The following is a 16,565-nucleotide window of genomic DNA, read 5'->3' as shown; positions in this document are numbered from 1 at the left end:
AAGCCGTAGCGGGCAGCCCCGCTTAGTTTTTACGTCAGGGCTCGGGGAGAAGCCCCCACCCCCGGGGCCCCGGCCGCCGCCGCCGCTCCCTCCTTCCCTCTGCGGAGCTGCCCCCGCTGCGAGCGCGCTCCGCTCTCTGCCCCGCCTGCCTCCCCCTCCCTGCGAACCCCGGCCCTCCTGGGGGGCGGCGGTGCTGCCTCTGGCCGAGGGGGAGCTGTGCGCAGGGGGCGAGGGACGAGTAACAGACCTGGGCACCTGGCAGAGCTGCAGCCATCCCCTTGCCCCCTCTCCTAGCAGTGCTGCCTCTGGGGGGGGCAAGGGTAGAAAGCAAGTCCCCCACCTCGAAGCTCAAGTTGTCAGGACCTGGCTCATTCCTCAGGCATCTTGCTCGCTGCGCTTGGCTGCTGGACGTCCCTCCACCCCAGAGCAGAAGTCTTGTGGCACGACTGGAGCTATTTGCTGGCTAGGGCTCAGCCCATGCAGCAGCAGGTCCGTCTCTCCTGGGAACTGAAGCAGAGACCCAAAGAAGAGCAGAGTCCCAGAAGAAAGCCAGTAAGGGCATTAACTGCAGCAGTGGGGCTGAGCTGCTCACAGCTCTGTGCACAGAACTGTAGGTAAAGGAGAGCTGCCTTAGAAGGGTCCCGGCTACATTTTCCCTCGGGGGGGGGGGGGAAGTTGTCTATTATTGTTGCATTTTCTTTCTGTGAGGTTCTCGGTTGCAACCCCTCTCCACTGCTACCATCTTGGAACAGCTGCAAAACCTCTGTATGCATTAGGGAAACAGGCTGAGCCAGTAGGCAAGTGGAAGGAAGCCACTGGTGAAGGGGCCATCTCTGAGTACATGCAGTGTGGAGGGGAAAGCGTAAGCTCAATGCTGCCTGTGACAACTCCCTCCGTGTTAGCTGTGCCTGCTGTAAGCACCCCCTCACACGTATAAAACATACAACTTGAAGAGCTGGGTCTCTGGGGACAGGCTACTAACCAGTGTCAGGCATAACTTGTTTAACACTATTTGAAGCAACAGGGAGGGCAAGACCATTCTTTTTTTGTAACCGTGTAGTCTGTAGGCTAAGTCATGTAGCACTCTGCTGACTGTCTGAAGCCAGTGCAGCTGCACCAGTCCATACCAACTGGGCAACAGCCCATTTTTTTAAAGACTTTCACTGGCAGCTGCCTTCTGTCTTTGCACTTAGAAAAATAATCCTTTCTCTATGAAGCAGCTGTGCTTCAGTAGCACCAGGCTTATCTTTGTTGAAGTTAGTGGGGCCACACTGGTCTGTACCAGCTGGAAAGTTGGCTGTTTTTCTGTTAATCTGTATCCTTAGAATTTATGTCTCTCTGTGCATCCAGTCCATGTAAGTGGAGAAGCATGTTCCTTTCCTAACCCATAATCTTAGGATGTACCTATAACAATAAAGGCTGCTGTTGATTTCTCCTGATACTTTATTTCCTCTTCTCAGTGAGCAATCAACATAAGAGTGTATTTTGTGTAAGTAGCCTTACTTTTTAACAAAAGCAAAGGGAACTTTTTGGGAGCAAGAGAATGTGTGGCTAGAACCAATGTAGATAACTATATTGTAGGACCCGGGCAAATTTGCAAATGTTTTGTTTATTTCTGAAGTGTGGGGTTCGGAATGGGGGAATAGTGAGCACCAGCTCCTGAAACAGACTTCAGGAGGCACTGAAAAGTGCAACACCCTTGGAAGGAGCCCTTGCAAGGTGGCAGGGGGAAGCCTTTCATTGCACGTAGGATCTCCCGTGTTTTTCTCTGTGCTATCAAACGTGGGCTGTTCCAGCAGGCTTCCTTCTCCCCAGTTCTAGGGTTAAAATGATCCTTAAGCATTTTTTAAAAGTCTGCTCTGTAGGAGCTGATTCTGGGCCCACGTGCTATCTGGAGCCCCCTTGGCAAGTGGGTAACCAGTGCGCTTCTCCTAGCCTCTGTGTTTGGGGGTTGGACGGGGTGAGGGAGGGAAGGAAAGTGTGCCTACAAGACATGGGTGTTGTGATGTAACCTAAAGGCAGCTCCTGGGTAGAAAAGACTCTTGAGGCTGCTTGTGTTATTGGCTGGCCTGGGTGCAGGAGGCCAGAGCAGGACTAAGGTGGTGTAGGAGTGTTTTTTGCTGACATTGCTGGGTCTGTGGTACATTGTTGTAAGGACGCTGTCCCATGCTGTTAAGGCCAGAGCAAAAGGCTGCAGCTGGAAAGGAAAAAGCAAAATGTTTCCTGTGAGCTGATACATTTCTGGATTCATTGTTAAGAAGTGACTTTGAGTCCCCTTCTGGGGAGCACTTTATCTGGTTTTGGATCAAGAACGACATTGGTTTCATTCCAGTCAGAATCCTTCTGGTAGACCGAAGGGTGCTGAACCAGGGTTTCTCAGAGAAGTAAGAGTTGCTACTCAAGGGAAATACTGCTACAGACAAAATGCTCTGCTCCACAAATACTTCCTAAGCCCGCTATGCTTTGTTCCCTCTGAACCAGAGCACTCATATTCTATTTCTGGGAAAGAGGTTTTTTGATAATTGGATTCGGCACCTCAACCTCCTAGTGGAGAAGAAACATAGGACTGGCCATCTCATTCAGTCCCACGTACTCTCCCTTAGTAAAGCTTTCTGTGCCCTTTTTAGGCTATCACTAATCTTTCATTGCGCTGCATGATGTATTCCCCTGACAGCCAATGTTCACGTCTTCAGTCTCCATATCTTTTGCATGAATGTAATTCAAATGGGCTGTAGGTCATTTCCAGAGTCATTTGCAAAAGGGTATTTCTGTCAAGAAAAGTTGATTCCTTAACTTACAGATAAGAGAGAGAGTTCAGATCATGTAACGCTACAGAAATGACGTTATTTCTACCACGAAAATATAAAAAGAATATACAAGCAAAAGTTGATCAGGTTATAGGAGTAGAGGATGGAAAGGGAGAAACATAGGAGGTTATCTCATTAGTATTTTTATTTTGAGTAAAAGCATAAACAACTGTGTGGTATTGCTTCCTTTCTGCATTTGCTCCCTGCAAACCCTCTGATGTGGTTCAACATTAGCAGTTAATAGGCAATGGCTTATGGTTGCTTGAGCAAAGTAAGCATTTACAAATTTAAAACCAAAAAATATTAAATCCAGCACTGAGACTGAGAGACAGCAATGTGTGACGGTACATACAGCTTGCCTGTTACTTCCATAAACCATCACACCTGGGCCCACTATTAAATTTTGTAACAGAATCTGCATGACGAAAGAAACCTGTTTAGTCCTTAATCCAAAAAATGCTCTGAAGACATAGTCTTAGCTGAAAGTTTGTGTTTTGCCGAATTGGGTTCCAAATCATCCCAGCTTTATTTGAAAGCTAGCTAAGTAATAGCGAAGGCAAAACTTGTGATTCTTGGGGGGAGAACCCAAACCCAAAAGTCTGTTAGTGTTTTAAATTCATGGTACATGGCAGAGACTTGATTTTTCGTCAGAATCCACAAAGGCAAAGTGGGGAATCTAACTCCCATTTATACCTTTTCAAATTCTCTTTTAAGCAGGAGATTAAACTGTGCTTAAAATTGGCTCCCTGACAAATATACCTAAGAGCTTCTTGGAAATGAAATACTTATGCTTGATCCAAAGTCTGTGGAAAAAAAATTATTAATTTTTAAAATGATATTTAGAGGGTTTTGAGTCAGGAGTCTGAGTGGACTCAGAGTTACACTGCTGCCTAGTGAAGAACAATGAAAGCCTCTAATTGCAAAACCTGTTTGAAAACTAGAGTATCTGTTTCAAAAAAATTAATTTTGGCTAGGAAATCATAAAGGATACTGTGCAGTCTGTATCCTATTAGCAGGAGGCTGATGTTTTGTAAGTGGAAAGAGGGACAAAACTCAACAAATTCTTCACCAAGTGATTTGGTCACACCCATACTCTGCATCCAGGATGGCTTGTGTAACTCTCGATAAGTAGTCTGTATCAAAGTACTGGTAAAACCCCCATGTCTTGATACACTTCTGATGTCAAATCTTCCCCCAATTTTTTTTCCTTTTTTTATTTTCTGGTGGACTGAATCTGCAGTCACAAAGTGTGTGATGACCCCCACGCTGCTCTAAACAATCCTCTGTATCCATTCTCTGTTGAAATGGCCAACAGGAAAGTCGGTGGATGTGATGTGACGCTTAACCGGTTCTTTCTGGTAGAGAGATGTAGTTACTTAAGCATAGAAGTATTCAGTGCTATACACTATTGTTTATGACCTGAAACATCTCCATGGAGTTAGCAGACAAGACGGGGGACAGGCAGGAGACCAGTGTGTTTCTGGGCCAGGAGCTGGAGCCTGTGGACGCCCTGGGATATCTCTGACCTGTGCCTGAGAAGTGGACTCAAACCCCTGATGACTTAGGCAAGCTCTGTGGTACTCTGCTTCTACTGTTTTTCTCCACCAGGATGTACTTCTGTGCTCTGGATTTCATGGAGTTTGAGAAGTGTTGGTGAAAATGGTCCTCTGAAGGTCTGTAGATCAAACTTCTGCTTGAAGCAGGTCTATTGCCAACATTAGATGAAGTCAGCTGTTGCTGGACTCCTGGTGGAAGTTTTTTTCCTACTTTCTAGCTTGAGTTTCCTAATTTGTGGTGGCTGCCTCCTGTATGGCTCTACCAAGAAGAATTTGGTTCTGTTACCTTTGCAATTATTTGAAGGGAAGTTACAGACTTTCTTTAGATCATCCCTTAGCTACCTCTTTACCAGGCCCAACAAGCCAAGTTACCTCAACCTGTCTTCATGAGGTAGCAGGAGCCCCTCTTGGTTGCCATCTGTTGTCTGACCCAGTGCAAACATACAGCACCGCCATTGTCCAAGTGCTTCAGTATCCCACCAACAGAGCTCGTTAGTGCCTCTGACTTGTCACCTTCTTTGGTGAAACCTTGGCCAGTTTTAAGTTGCAGTACTCTGGTATTTCTTTCCTGATGCATGCTAGATAGAGCTATTTTCCTTGCCTATAACTTTAAAGGGCAGTTGTTCTCACTGCTGTTCAGTCCTACCCTTAAACTTGCCTAGAATGTAAAGTCTAATTTCTTGATTAATTTCTAGATTATTTGAATCCATAGATTTTTGTGCCCCTTCAGTTTAGAACACAGCTTGAGTTAGGATCAAATGTTTGTGGTGTTTGCCTGGAAATATCATTGGGGTTTTGCCACTTGCTGCTAACTGGTAATTGCTTGTGTAATGAGAGAGAGTGTGTGTACAGATCTTCACTGTGCGCTGGTGCTGCAGTTAGCGTTTCATTTAAGAAAACCAGGCCAAAGCCCACCTAATTTTTTAGGGCCTTTCTAGTTCTTAATCTCTTCTGGATAAATCTGATTTAGGTGATTATTTGTGTGGCATGCAAGCCATGCAGCGTGCCTTGTTTGTTCCCCTACTTGCCAGCAGATGGGTTGTATTCCTGTTCTGGTTTTTCTGCTGTGTGGCAGACATCTAAATCTTGGCACTTAGGTTTAATTCTTATTGCTAGATCGTCTCACCTGGTTTCAGCAGTGCATGTTGAGGCCTTTTGAATCACTGGTGTGTTTTGGCCTTAGCATAAACGGGTCAAGTGTGCATTCTGTTATCTCCACAGGTTTTTGCTCCCACTAGAACTGCAGTTCCTTCTTATTAGAGATCTGTCAGTCTTCATTAAAGAAGTTTTCCTACCTCTCCTTGTCTACTAGCTTTCATGTGCAAGCAATTCTGTCACCAGGGGTGTATTTGGAGTGCTTTTCCATGAGTAAATTTAGGTGCCATTAGTCAGAAGTGTGAAGTGGCTTCTTCATGGACACTGGTTTAAATTAATGTGTGAAAGAGGTAACATTTCTTGTGTTAAATAAATTTGCCACAAGCTTCAAAAAGATACCTGGAGCAGGTATTTTACAAGTGCAAGCTACGCAATGTAGGTTAAAAAATGGATGTATGTTTTTGAAACTTTAATTTGGTGGCATGTGACAGTATAAACGCACATGACTTCTGTAAAGAATGTGACTGTGAACCTCCCATATTTCTATCCAGACTGAAACATTCCAAGAAAATAATAGAAATACCCCAAACTGATTAATATAGTACCTTAAAAGTTAACTATTCATGACCTGTGGGTGAGCTGTCTCACTTTAACCATCCAGTGCAGTTTTATAGAGAGCTTTTGATTAATTTTAATAGCATCCAGACAACTACTAGTTTTTGAATGAAGGAATTAACTGCCATTTGGATGCTGCACTGATATCTCTGTGCTCAAGAATAAAGTCACTGGTTCTTCCTGATTCCCCACCACCCCTGCTTCCCTGAAGTACTCGGAGCCAATAGAGAAATCCTTCTCACCTTCAGGCACTCGAGGCAGAAGTGAGAGTCACCCCGGGTATGTCACAGTTAAAAGAGCAGTTCAGTGAAATGTGCTTTCATAAAGCTCTCATTGACATCTAAGCAAGCAAGCCTGTTATGGGATCAATTTCTCCTAGCGCGTTACAGCCAGATCTCCTGGGGAAGAAAAACACTTCCACAGTGTGTTCTTTCTTGAAGGTGAGCAGGACTGTAGTGTGGTCTCTCCTACCCTTTCTGGCCCTAAGGGTGTTCCTTTCCTGCGGCTCTTGGGAGAAGAGGGTGTCTGGGCATGCTTGCCCTAGGGCACCTTCTGTGCCAGGCCAGTGGGCCAGCCAAGCATGCCAGCCCTGCCACTGTCACGGTCACCCTGCAGCACTGGCGCTTCCCTGGCAGCCAGGACCTGATCCTGGGAGCCTGCACATTCAGATCTGAAGCTGTTTGGGGAAACTAGTCTGGAGGGGAACAAGGATATTCTGCCCCCTGTGAACGGGATGGACTTGTGGGATCTTCAGCTTTCATTAGTTACCTGCTGATTCTCAGTCCAGCAAACAATCTGCTTTATTGTATGTTCTGCTACTAGGGTCTGTCCTGGCCTAGGGTTCCTTGGCGCTCAAACTGCTTGCATCTCACCAAACCAGAGACATGATGCCTTATACATCTACTAATGCTACTGCTGTTGTCAGAGGAAAATGGTTGTTTACATGCAAAACCTGATTAGAAGTGTCAACATGTTGTCATGCATAACTTATTGGCAGGGAAATCTGCTGCCTTGAATAATTTTTGCAAGTGAAGTATACAGGATCTGTTATTTAGTATACTTAGACCACATGAAACCCATATGTTTTCAGTAAGGAACAGTGTGATAGAGGCAGATAAAGCATTATTGTTCTTCTTAAAAAAAATATTTTTAGTCTTTTTTTTTAATAGCTCAGAGCACTCGGCCTTTGAAACACCCATATTTCTTCCACAAATGTACCTTTTGAAACCTTTTCTCAAAAGGGATGCTACAAAGGTGATAGTAGGGTGGAAATTCTGTGTAGTAAGTCTATCTTTAAATCAGAGCTTCTGGAGAGACTGTAGTTTGATTTAACAGGGTCCTTTCTCTCCTGTCCTGTTCTTAATCGGGCATGCCTAAAGGGCAGCATATTTCATGAAAAACTGTAACTTTTTTTGAATGCCTGTGTGTGGAGTTGTCATAATTTATCAGCCAGCCAGCTCTGCCTAAAACCAGCTCCCTGGGCTTGGTGCTGAACGTCACCTTTGAGTAAGACAGTTCCTGTCCTAGAGATCTTACTACATTTGAAGTGAAAAATACCCAGGCAAATCGGAGGAGGGAAAACCGAAGGAAAATGTGATGGGACCTGAATCTCTTGCCTACCTGTCCAGCCCACTGATCCACCAGCATGCAGTCAGGATCCGGCCATGTGAGGGCATTATTTCTTTATTCCTGCAAGTAAGGCAGTTTTCAGTCTTGAGTTCAGGACCTCTGTATTAAACAAAGGAAAACTTAAAATCTTTAATTTCCTGAAGCTTTTCAGCAAATGTTGGAGGGCATTATAATGGTTCCAGTTTCTTGGAACTGCTTTCTCATTACACAGAAACCCTAGTCAAGCATGCACCGTCTGTAAACTATGTTATTGTTAACAATATCTGTAAGAGTAACTTACAGATAATGGAGTAAGTCTTGCAAGAGCAATACAGCGCTCAGATGTGCCTGAAAGGAAACGGGGGAGAAATGAGTGACTCCAAAGCAAATAGGCTTGCTTGTGCACTTTGCATCCATCTGATTTCATTGTTGTGCCACCCCTACTTAGAGCAGGGCATGTTGACAAGGGAATAGGTCTGGGGAGGAAATGGATGGTCAGCGTATGTCAAATGCCTACATAAATATATGAATGGAGTATGGAGGCTTAGACTTTGGTCCTTGTATTTTAAAAGTGACTTGAGCCTTCTCTTTGAAAGCGCCAACTGAGGCTGCTTAACACTACCACAAGCACTGCTACTGCAAGTTCTGTACATTCATTCTCTAATTACATAGTTATTGGTGTGTTTTGGAGCAAACTGGACTGCTATAAATTATGCTTTGGGAAGAGGTCCTTGTTAGGAAGGTAACATCTTTGCTCACGTAAGCTGAAGGTGTGAGCAGAAGCATACTTCGTGCGACTGCACTAAGGCCAGTATTTCAGGCTTTGCCAAACTTAAGCACAATAGACAGCTGGAGCTTTAAGTGTCCACAATGCTGCTGCCACGCAGCGTGGCATGCTGACCAGCAGAAAGCAGGGCGAGTGTCGTGCCAGCACACTCTGGGCTCTTCTTTGGCTTGACAGGAAAAGGTGCCATTCGGCACAGCTCCCATCACCTTCGTGTGAGTGTCCTCAGGATGTTGTCCATGGCAAGTCAAAGCTGCAGGGTCACAGGAAAATCAGTGGCTGCTGAGGGGAAGAGGGGGGGGGGTTTCTCTCCCAAGTAAGAAAATACCTCTGCTGTTACAATTAGTGTGAGTTACTTGGTTGTGCTGCAGCTCCACAGGGCATCCAGGTGCTCCCCGTCACCTGGATTAGATTTTCTGGAATACCAAATGCCCCTTCCTGGGAACAGTAAAGCTTTCATGCAGTGATTAGGAGTGTTTCACCATTCTGTGACTTCATAGCAACCCAAGTAATACACATATCGGAGTCCCTGCTAAAGAGCAGGTACATAGTAGGTATCTAAACCCTCTACTTTTACAGTCTGAAGACCCCATCTAAGGAAAACTGTCCTGAGTTAACAAGGTCAGCGCTTATTCTGTTCCGAGGCAAGTGGTCAAATTTATATACTGGATCTAACATGTGAGGGCAGCATGCATAAGGATATATTCTTGTTTCCATATAACCATGAATACGTGCAAAATACTTTCAAAGGAGTCAAATGGGGAAACTTGGAGCTGTCAGCTGTTAGCCCAGTGCTTCTGGCAATTGATAAGGAAGCAAGTTTAGCACAGCTGCCATGAAGTTACCATGTTTTAATTTCTCTTAGATTAAAGCTTATGCAAATAGTACTAGGTTTGAGGTTATCTAGGTGCTTTTCATGCTTGAGTAGAAACTGGTCATCACTTTAGCTGGAGATAGGAAACCAGTCAAAAGTACCGTTTGCTTGTGTCATTGTTTAGCTGGATACTGTCCGGGTATCTGGACAGAGAAGCAGCGTGTGTTTACGTGTGGGGACACTCCCTTTCTGCAGGAGAGGCAAACCTGGTGTTACGGAACCCCAGCATGTTACCAGTCTGTAATGCAGCAAGCATGTCGTGCGCGCACACCATGGCCATCAGTTACAGCATAGCTTCAGTAACCTGAACTTCCCTGTGTAGCTGCAGGGCTTCAAGCAACAGACAAAGCCATAGGAGTGCAGATGAACACTTACTGCTTCACAGTCCCAAAAGCAAATTCAAATCTTACAGTATTTGGTTGGATGGCTGAGGAAATCTGTCAGTGTATGATGTGTGAACAGCTGAGACAATTCTTTTAAAGTGGCGCAGCGCTGTGCTTATGAAGTCTGAGAACTGGGCTCGCACCAGGAGATTTGTTCCGGTTTCTGCCTCTCCACAGTTAAGTGTCAGCTAACGGTGGGTGTCCTGAAGAGGACCGGTGCCTGGGTCAGTGCTTCAGACTGAACCCAGCCTTTGCGGGGGGACTGCCGGGAGACCGAGGCGTTGGTTAGGTTAATGCTGACAGCAGCAGCTTCCCCCGGGTTATAGGATGGATGCTGGGCACAGCTGCACGCTGCATGCAAGCGCAGGTAAAACCGTTGTTAGCTCCTTCGTGCTCTGAGTTACTAGCTTTGGCGGGGAAGCTCAGAAAATGCCACACTAAAGCACTGCCTGTTACACCATTGGTGGTAAAGATAGGGGTGTCCCATGACTTTAAACAAAACCAAGCTCTTTTAAAAGGAAATGTTAGTAGCAACAAGTAGACTGACACTCAGTTACTGGGTTTCTACAAGTTAGGGCATCCTTAGTCATGCTACCTTCAGCAGTTTGTGGTTGCTCAAAAATAAGACATGTGAAGTGGACATCTGTGCTAGTCTGATGTGGAGTCCTTGTGCTCACCTCGAGGCCCCAGTCCTCTCACGTTACGTGCTTCTGCTAAATAACTTATCCATCAAACCTACAAAAATGTGAATATGTGCTGCTGCGATTGCTGAGTTCTGAACAACAAATCTCTGAGCTGAGTTATAGCATGTGCAGCTTTAAAATGGTTTTGTGACCTTTTGCTTTTAATAGTATTGGTCTGAGCCTCACTGCTACTAAAATTCCTAATTACTTATTTAATGTTTTTTTCTTCAAGCTTTCTGAGGGCACTTGAACAGTCTCTGCTGTACTTCTGACGGATGATTCACATTAAATTAGTTTTTCAGCTCTTGTGGGTAGGAATCTGTAGTGCATTTAGAACAAAAGAGGGTTTTTTGGGCTTGTACAACATGACTTGCTGTTGTGTTGTGGTGTTTGTTCTTAATGGTAAATGCCCCAGCAAGATTACTCTTTGGTATTTCGTGCTGTAATTGTGAAAGTTTTCATAACAATTTTAAGATATTTTCTTGTAAAATCAAAAGCAGCTATGCATCTATCTATATATTGCTTTTGTATTCATATACTGCAAAAGGCTTAACTCCTATTTTAGGAATGGCTGTCTACTACAATTATAGCCAAAATGTTGCATGTCCATATTGAGTTTACAGATAAATCCTCCTGTAGTCAAACAACAGGAAACAGAAGTGGATCTGTTAATGACAGCGTTCCCTCATTTGACAGTTCTACACGAGAAACATGCTTTCATACATAACCTTGGGAGATGCTAAGACAAGAGTGTATTCTGTTTCCCTGTCTGGAGCTGCAGAAAGCGAAAAAAATACCCATAGTTACTCGGTAACTTGTGTCATGTGTGCACTTAGTTTCCCAGGCTGGCTTCACTAGAGTTAGTCTGGCAAAAAAAACCCAAAAGGCAAACTGTGTTTCATTCCGTAGTCCATTAAAGTGATGGCCCTATTATTTGGTGGTTGAGGCCTTCAAAATGTTTTTTAAAATAATGACATAAGTTTAGACTTTTTGTAATTCCGTAATTCAATTTTTGAACTGCAGCAGGCTTCCCTCCACTAAGGCACACAGGCCTAACTCGGCGCAGTGGAGCCCCCCCGCTGCCTGCCTGGCCAGCCCTGCGCCTGGGGGCTGCACCTCGGGCAGCCTGTGGGCAGTGTCCCCTCCTGGGCAGGACCCCCCTGCCAGCTGGGAATCTTCAACAAAAGAAACCTCCGGTCAGTTTCCACTACTGTAAAGGTGGTGATATCTTGAGCACAGAAATAAAATAAAATGGAGAGAGTAAATAAGGAAAAAATGATTCAAAATTAAAAACTACTCCATTCCATGTTCATGATGTTTTTAATACTCATTTTGCTAAGATGCAGAACAAGGACTATTGAATTTCCATTCATTAGCAGCCAACAAGATATGAATGAGTATTAACTTCAAACAAAAACTGATTTATAACATCAAGTTGTGCACTTAAAAAAATAATTAATTACAAATAACTTTTAAAAGGAAGATTAACAGTGGAAGCAGTAATGAATATAAAACATGACTGATTAGGCTTAAAACATAACTTCAAGTATTCTAGGGCATTTCCTTAGACATTTGTCTTGAATTTATTTGTGCAATACCCATCTTTGCATAGTAAAGAAAAATTAGTTAAACTCCAGCCTTAAGTAATCTATTTCTTTTCACATGCACTTACACAGCTGTTAATGCCTAGCAGACTTCGCCTAGCAGGATCAGATCAAATGGGTGAGATCATGCAGCAAACCGGAACAAGCTTATACAGTGACCACAGTTTGTTGTCCAGGTGAATAGGTAAACAATGGAGCAAATGTGCAGTGGATGAAATGCAGGCAGTGCCCACTGGGTCGTCTTTTGATGCTTTGTGATGAACAAATCAATGCTAGGTGGATACGTACTTCCCAAGGCACGGCAAAGGTGGGATGTAGAAAATCAATGCCTACCAAAACCGCTTTTTTGTCTACCACCACAGAAAGCACTTCAGCCCATACCTACTCGGAGCTGTGTTGTCACTTGCGTTGTGTGCACACAGGACAGAAAGCGAATGTGTTCTTCCACGCACACGCAATGGCAGATGAGTGGAGCATAAATTCAGTCAAGAAATCATAATACCTATGAAACTGCTGGTGTAAATAAAAAAGTTACTCCAGCACTGAACATATGTACATAGTAACTGGGGACCACTGTGGTCTGATTTAAAACATCACATCACACACTAACAATGTTGTTTGTGAAATGCTTCTCACAGGTTTATTACACAGGTAGTTTATGTATATCCAGTTGATTCGACTTATTTTCATTTTTAGAATCTGCTAGTATTTCTGTTGTGGGTTACACCTGCTTAGGGAGCAGAACCCTAACAAAGCTGGGGATTATGTTCCCAAGCAAAGTACTTTTAGAGGACAGTAATACAGCTGCAAGTATTTTTGGTTTGCCGTAAAAGTATTGTCATTAAGTTCATTCTGCTTGAGGCCAGGCAGAAATTTTTCAGAATAAGATCTACAATGTGTATCAATGTTGACTACCTGTGTGCAGCACCTTTAACTCATAAGGTAGTGTCAATGTGATTACGTTAAAGCTGTTTAAAAACATTTAATAGTAACTGTCAACCAAGACAATATATTGCAGTTCTCTTGTGAGACCGTTTGATTGAACATTATCATAGTAAGAAATATAATTGAAATGAGATTTTGTAAGTCACAGGAAATCTGCAGCATTTTCTTAGTATTTTGGCTCTTAAAGCTAACTCAGGAAACGGATTTCCACTGAACAAAGACGGAGTAAATAGTGTAACTGGACTTCTGCTGTTACTAGTATCCAACCTTTAAATTAAACCCCAAACTACACAAGTTTTTAATTCTGATTGTCAGATGCAACAATGAAATTTTCAGGTCACTTTGCTGACACAAACTGCGTTACCTGGGTTTTAAATCAAGACGAGCAGGATGAGCCCGGCTGCACAGCTCTGTACTTCTGAGGGCCCTGCGTGAGACACCTCCCTGCCTTTCTCCAGCCAGACACACCCGGGCCAGCCCGGTTACCAGGGGCACCGCACTGCAGCCCAGCCCTTCCCTGCAAAAATCTGTTTGTGCACAAGGTGTACCTAGAAGTAATTGCAACACGTAACCCCCTGAAATGACATGGGATTTTGCACGCTTTGTGACAGTAACTACCTATCGTTAGCTGCGGGTCAAAGCTCTGCTTTTGCATTAGACTTTGGAAAGTGAGATGCATTGAAGAGACAGAGGGAGTGAGTTAGAAACCTCAGTCACCTTTGCAAGCTGGTTTGGGTGGGTGAGCAGAAGGCAAGAGAAGAAGCTTTTAACATTTTGTGAGTATTTTAAGGCTTATGTAAGTTTTTATTTTGCGGGATTGAGACAGGAAAAAAAAAAGCAGCTATTGTTAAAAAAAAAAAAGCTTGGCACTTCTGTGATTAGTTTGAAAGGGTGTCACTTGTCTTACACTGTATTACAGAAAACCTGTAACAGCCAAAAAACCAGTAATCCAGACTTATAGTCAATACATAGATATGCATTTATACATTTTAATTGTTTTTGGTTTCAAGCATACAAACTTCAGATCACATCTGTTTGGTGTCAGGACTCCCTGCATCTGCATGCTATTATCTGCCTTTTTTGAGCAAGCCCAGAACATCCGCTGTACAACATGCTACAGAAAAAAAGGGGAGCAAAAAGAACCCAAAACCAAACCCAACATCAAAAATAGATTTACATAAAGAATAGAACCTTTTTATATGGAAATCCTTTTCTCTCATATATATATATATTTATATATAATCTGTGAAAATGATACATCAAAATCTTATTTCCATATTTACACTTGTTCCTTCTTGGAAGAATTACACCCATCACTCGATAGCTTCCGTACCTGACAGACTCCTGGCCCAGGAGACCAAAACAAGGTGGACAGTGAGCTCACAGAGCAGGGAACTCTGAAGTCCAGCAGCAGAACGCACTGCGTGGCTGCAAAAAGCTATCAGAGCCTGGTATCGGCCTCCCAGTGGTTTGTATTTTTTGGGCTGCGGATTCTGCTTGGGGTCAGCTTGCTAGCTTGGTTGGTTGTATGTGAGCCATGCAGGTTACCCTTTCAAAATTAGCTCCTCATGCCACTGGAGTTTGGTAAGAAAAAGGAAGTCATGCGAACTCAAGTGAAGTTAGAGTGCCAGCAGGCTGGGGAAAAAAATCTTGTATTTCATTATTTTGGAGCAGTTCTCTTATTGCACTTGGTCTGTGTGTGTCTCCTCCTTTGCTTGAGGAAAAAAAACCCACCTGATTTTGCGACAGTTTGCTTGTACCACTTGCCAGTTAATGTTAACAAGAGAAAGGTGAAGAGAGGAAGTATTTTGAACTTATCTCCAAAAAGGACAGTCTTCTACCACCTCAAATCCTAACATCCCAACAATGTGTTTACAGTTACTGTTTCTCATGTTCTTCCTTACTGATTTAGTTCCTGTGCAGCGACAGCAAAGACATCATACCCAAAATCCAGTAGTGCAAAAGCAGCTTTTTGAATCGTATTTCTTCAGATAGGGCCTTGTTGACTTGGATCGAACCTTCGTTTTTTGACATTTCTTCCAGGTTGCATCAAAAGGAGGTGAAAAGAGAAAAATGCAATACATTAGTTAGATATAACAGGAACAAAGCCACTGCTGAGGTCATAGTAAAGTAAAAGGCTCACAGACAGTTGAACAAGTAGCTTTTCCAAGGGGTAACAATTTCAGGAATTTGGTGGCACGCTTTCTGTAGCATAGTATCAAGCACTGGTTTCATTATGCAGTTTAAAGATCATGCTGGCATACAGAATTCAATTATTTCCCTAGTACTTCAAGTAGTGCTCTAAATTTGTAGAAAACTTTCAGCCCACAGTACCGCGTGCATCCGCTAGGCCAAGAAAGCATGTGTACACCTACAAGGAATGAGTCAGGAGTGCCAGTGCTGGAGATACATAAGCACAGGGAGACCTGAGTTTGCAGAGCAAGTGCTCGTCTCTGGCTGTACCAGAATACTGGAATTTTGTTTACGTATTTCAGCGTGACGGAAGAGCGAGTGCCTCTGTGAGCTCTTACCAACTATTGACCGTAACTGCTGTGAATCTTTAGTAAGGTGCAAAATACAGCAAAGACGTTGCATTCGAAGGAGACTGGACAGTTTTGTAAATTGCCTGATTAGAATTTGGTGTTAACAGTGATAGCAAGCTGGTCAGTGATATCCAGTCTCCTGCGATACTGATCTCCTATGTCCAACAGCAAGACATTAGGAAGCCACAACAAAAGTTGGGTGCAACCTCCCCAGTATCTGGCTTTATGTGGGGCATCAAGCAAGGGGCTCATGCATTTAGTTTTAACGTTGGGCATATGCACCACTACCGCCACCAAACCAACATGCAAAAAATACAGAACAGGAATTCATAAATTCCCTGAAACTACATACCAGCCCCAGGATTTTCTATTTTCTGCTGCCCTGCTAACTGCTACAATATTTATAAATACACTATATACAAGGTTTGCCTGGTGGTTTAAGAAACTAATGGATGTACGCAAAAGCAACTTCTTTTTGAGAAGACCTCCAGAGACTGGTAATTCTTAGCTATACTTTGCTGCTTTTTTTTTTATTATTATTTTCCCCTTGTGTACAAGCACCTACATTTTTACAAGGTGAATGCTTAAGAATTGCTGGTTTCTGAAAGATCACGGTATTCATCTTTCAATCATTTCCCCTCCAGGAGTACTGTCCTAATGCTCCTTTTGAATTAAGCTGACATTACTTCAATATCTCATTCTGTACTATAGGAAAATTTAAGATGAGCAAGTTATTTTTTCAGGCCAACTTGCAGAACTGCAGGGTGGGAAGTATGAATCTAATACAACTTGGTTAAATGTGAGTTAAAGCCTGCTTTGTGTCTACTTGTCCTGCCAGTTTCAATGGGGAAAGGACATGTCTGCTTCTCTTCCCCCTCTTAATACTGTCTAGCCTACTTGAATTCAAATACTATCAATGAGTGAGTAATTAGTCAGTCCCCTTAAATCATCAATGCATGATGTAATGCAGGATGTAATTTGTCCTCCTCTCAGGAAAGTAGTGTATTCCTGTTTGCTTGAAGAGGACAAATTATTAGAATATACACTGAACTATGCTGTTACCCGAGC

At 43.4% G+C, this 16,565-nt stretch overlaps 1 protein-coding gene across 13 annotated transcripts in view; it reads right to left on the bottom strand.

Annotated features, from left to right (window-relative positions):
- Positions 1-11,706: 11,706 nt before the first annotated feature.
- The window catches only part of ADAM23 (ADAM metallopeptidase domain 23), a 75,859-nt gene continuing 71,000 nt past the window's right edge, over positions 11,707-16,565 (bottom strand). For 11 of the 13 annotated variants that reach the window (XM_037397476.1, XM_037397468.1, XM_037397467.1 and 8 more), the window contains one exon: positions 11,707-14,990. In XM_037397476.1, coding sequence (XP_037253373.1) covers positions 14,942-14,990 — 49 coding nt within the window. In that variant the 3' untranslated portion in view covers positions 11,707-14,941. The remainder of the gene's footprint in view (positions 14,991-16,565) is intronic. The other 2 variants (XM_037397477.1, XM_037397478.1) reach the window with 2 other exon arrangements.

Source organism: Falco rusticolus, chromosome 8, assembly GCF_015220075.1.
Source record: "Falco rusticolus isolate bFalRus1 chromosome 8, bFalRus1.pri, whole genome shotgun sequence".
Taxonomy (NCBI): Eukaryota; Metazoa; Chordata; class Aves; order Falconiformes; family Falconidae; genus Falco; species Falco rusticolus.
This window is presented reverse-complemented; position numbering and strand designations above follow the sequence as displayed.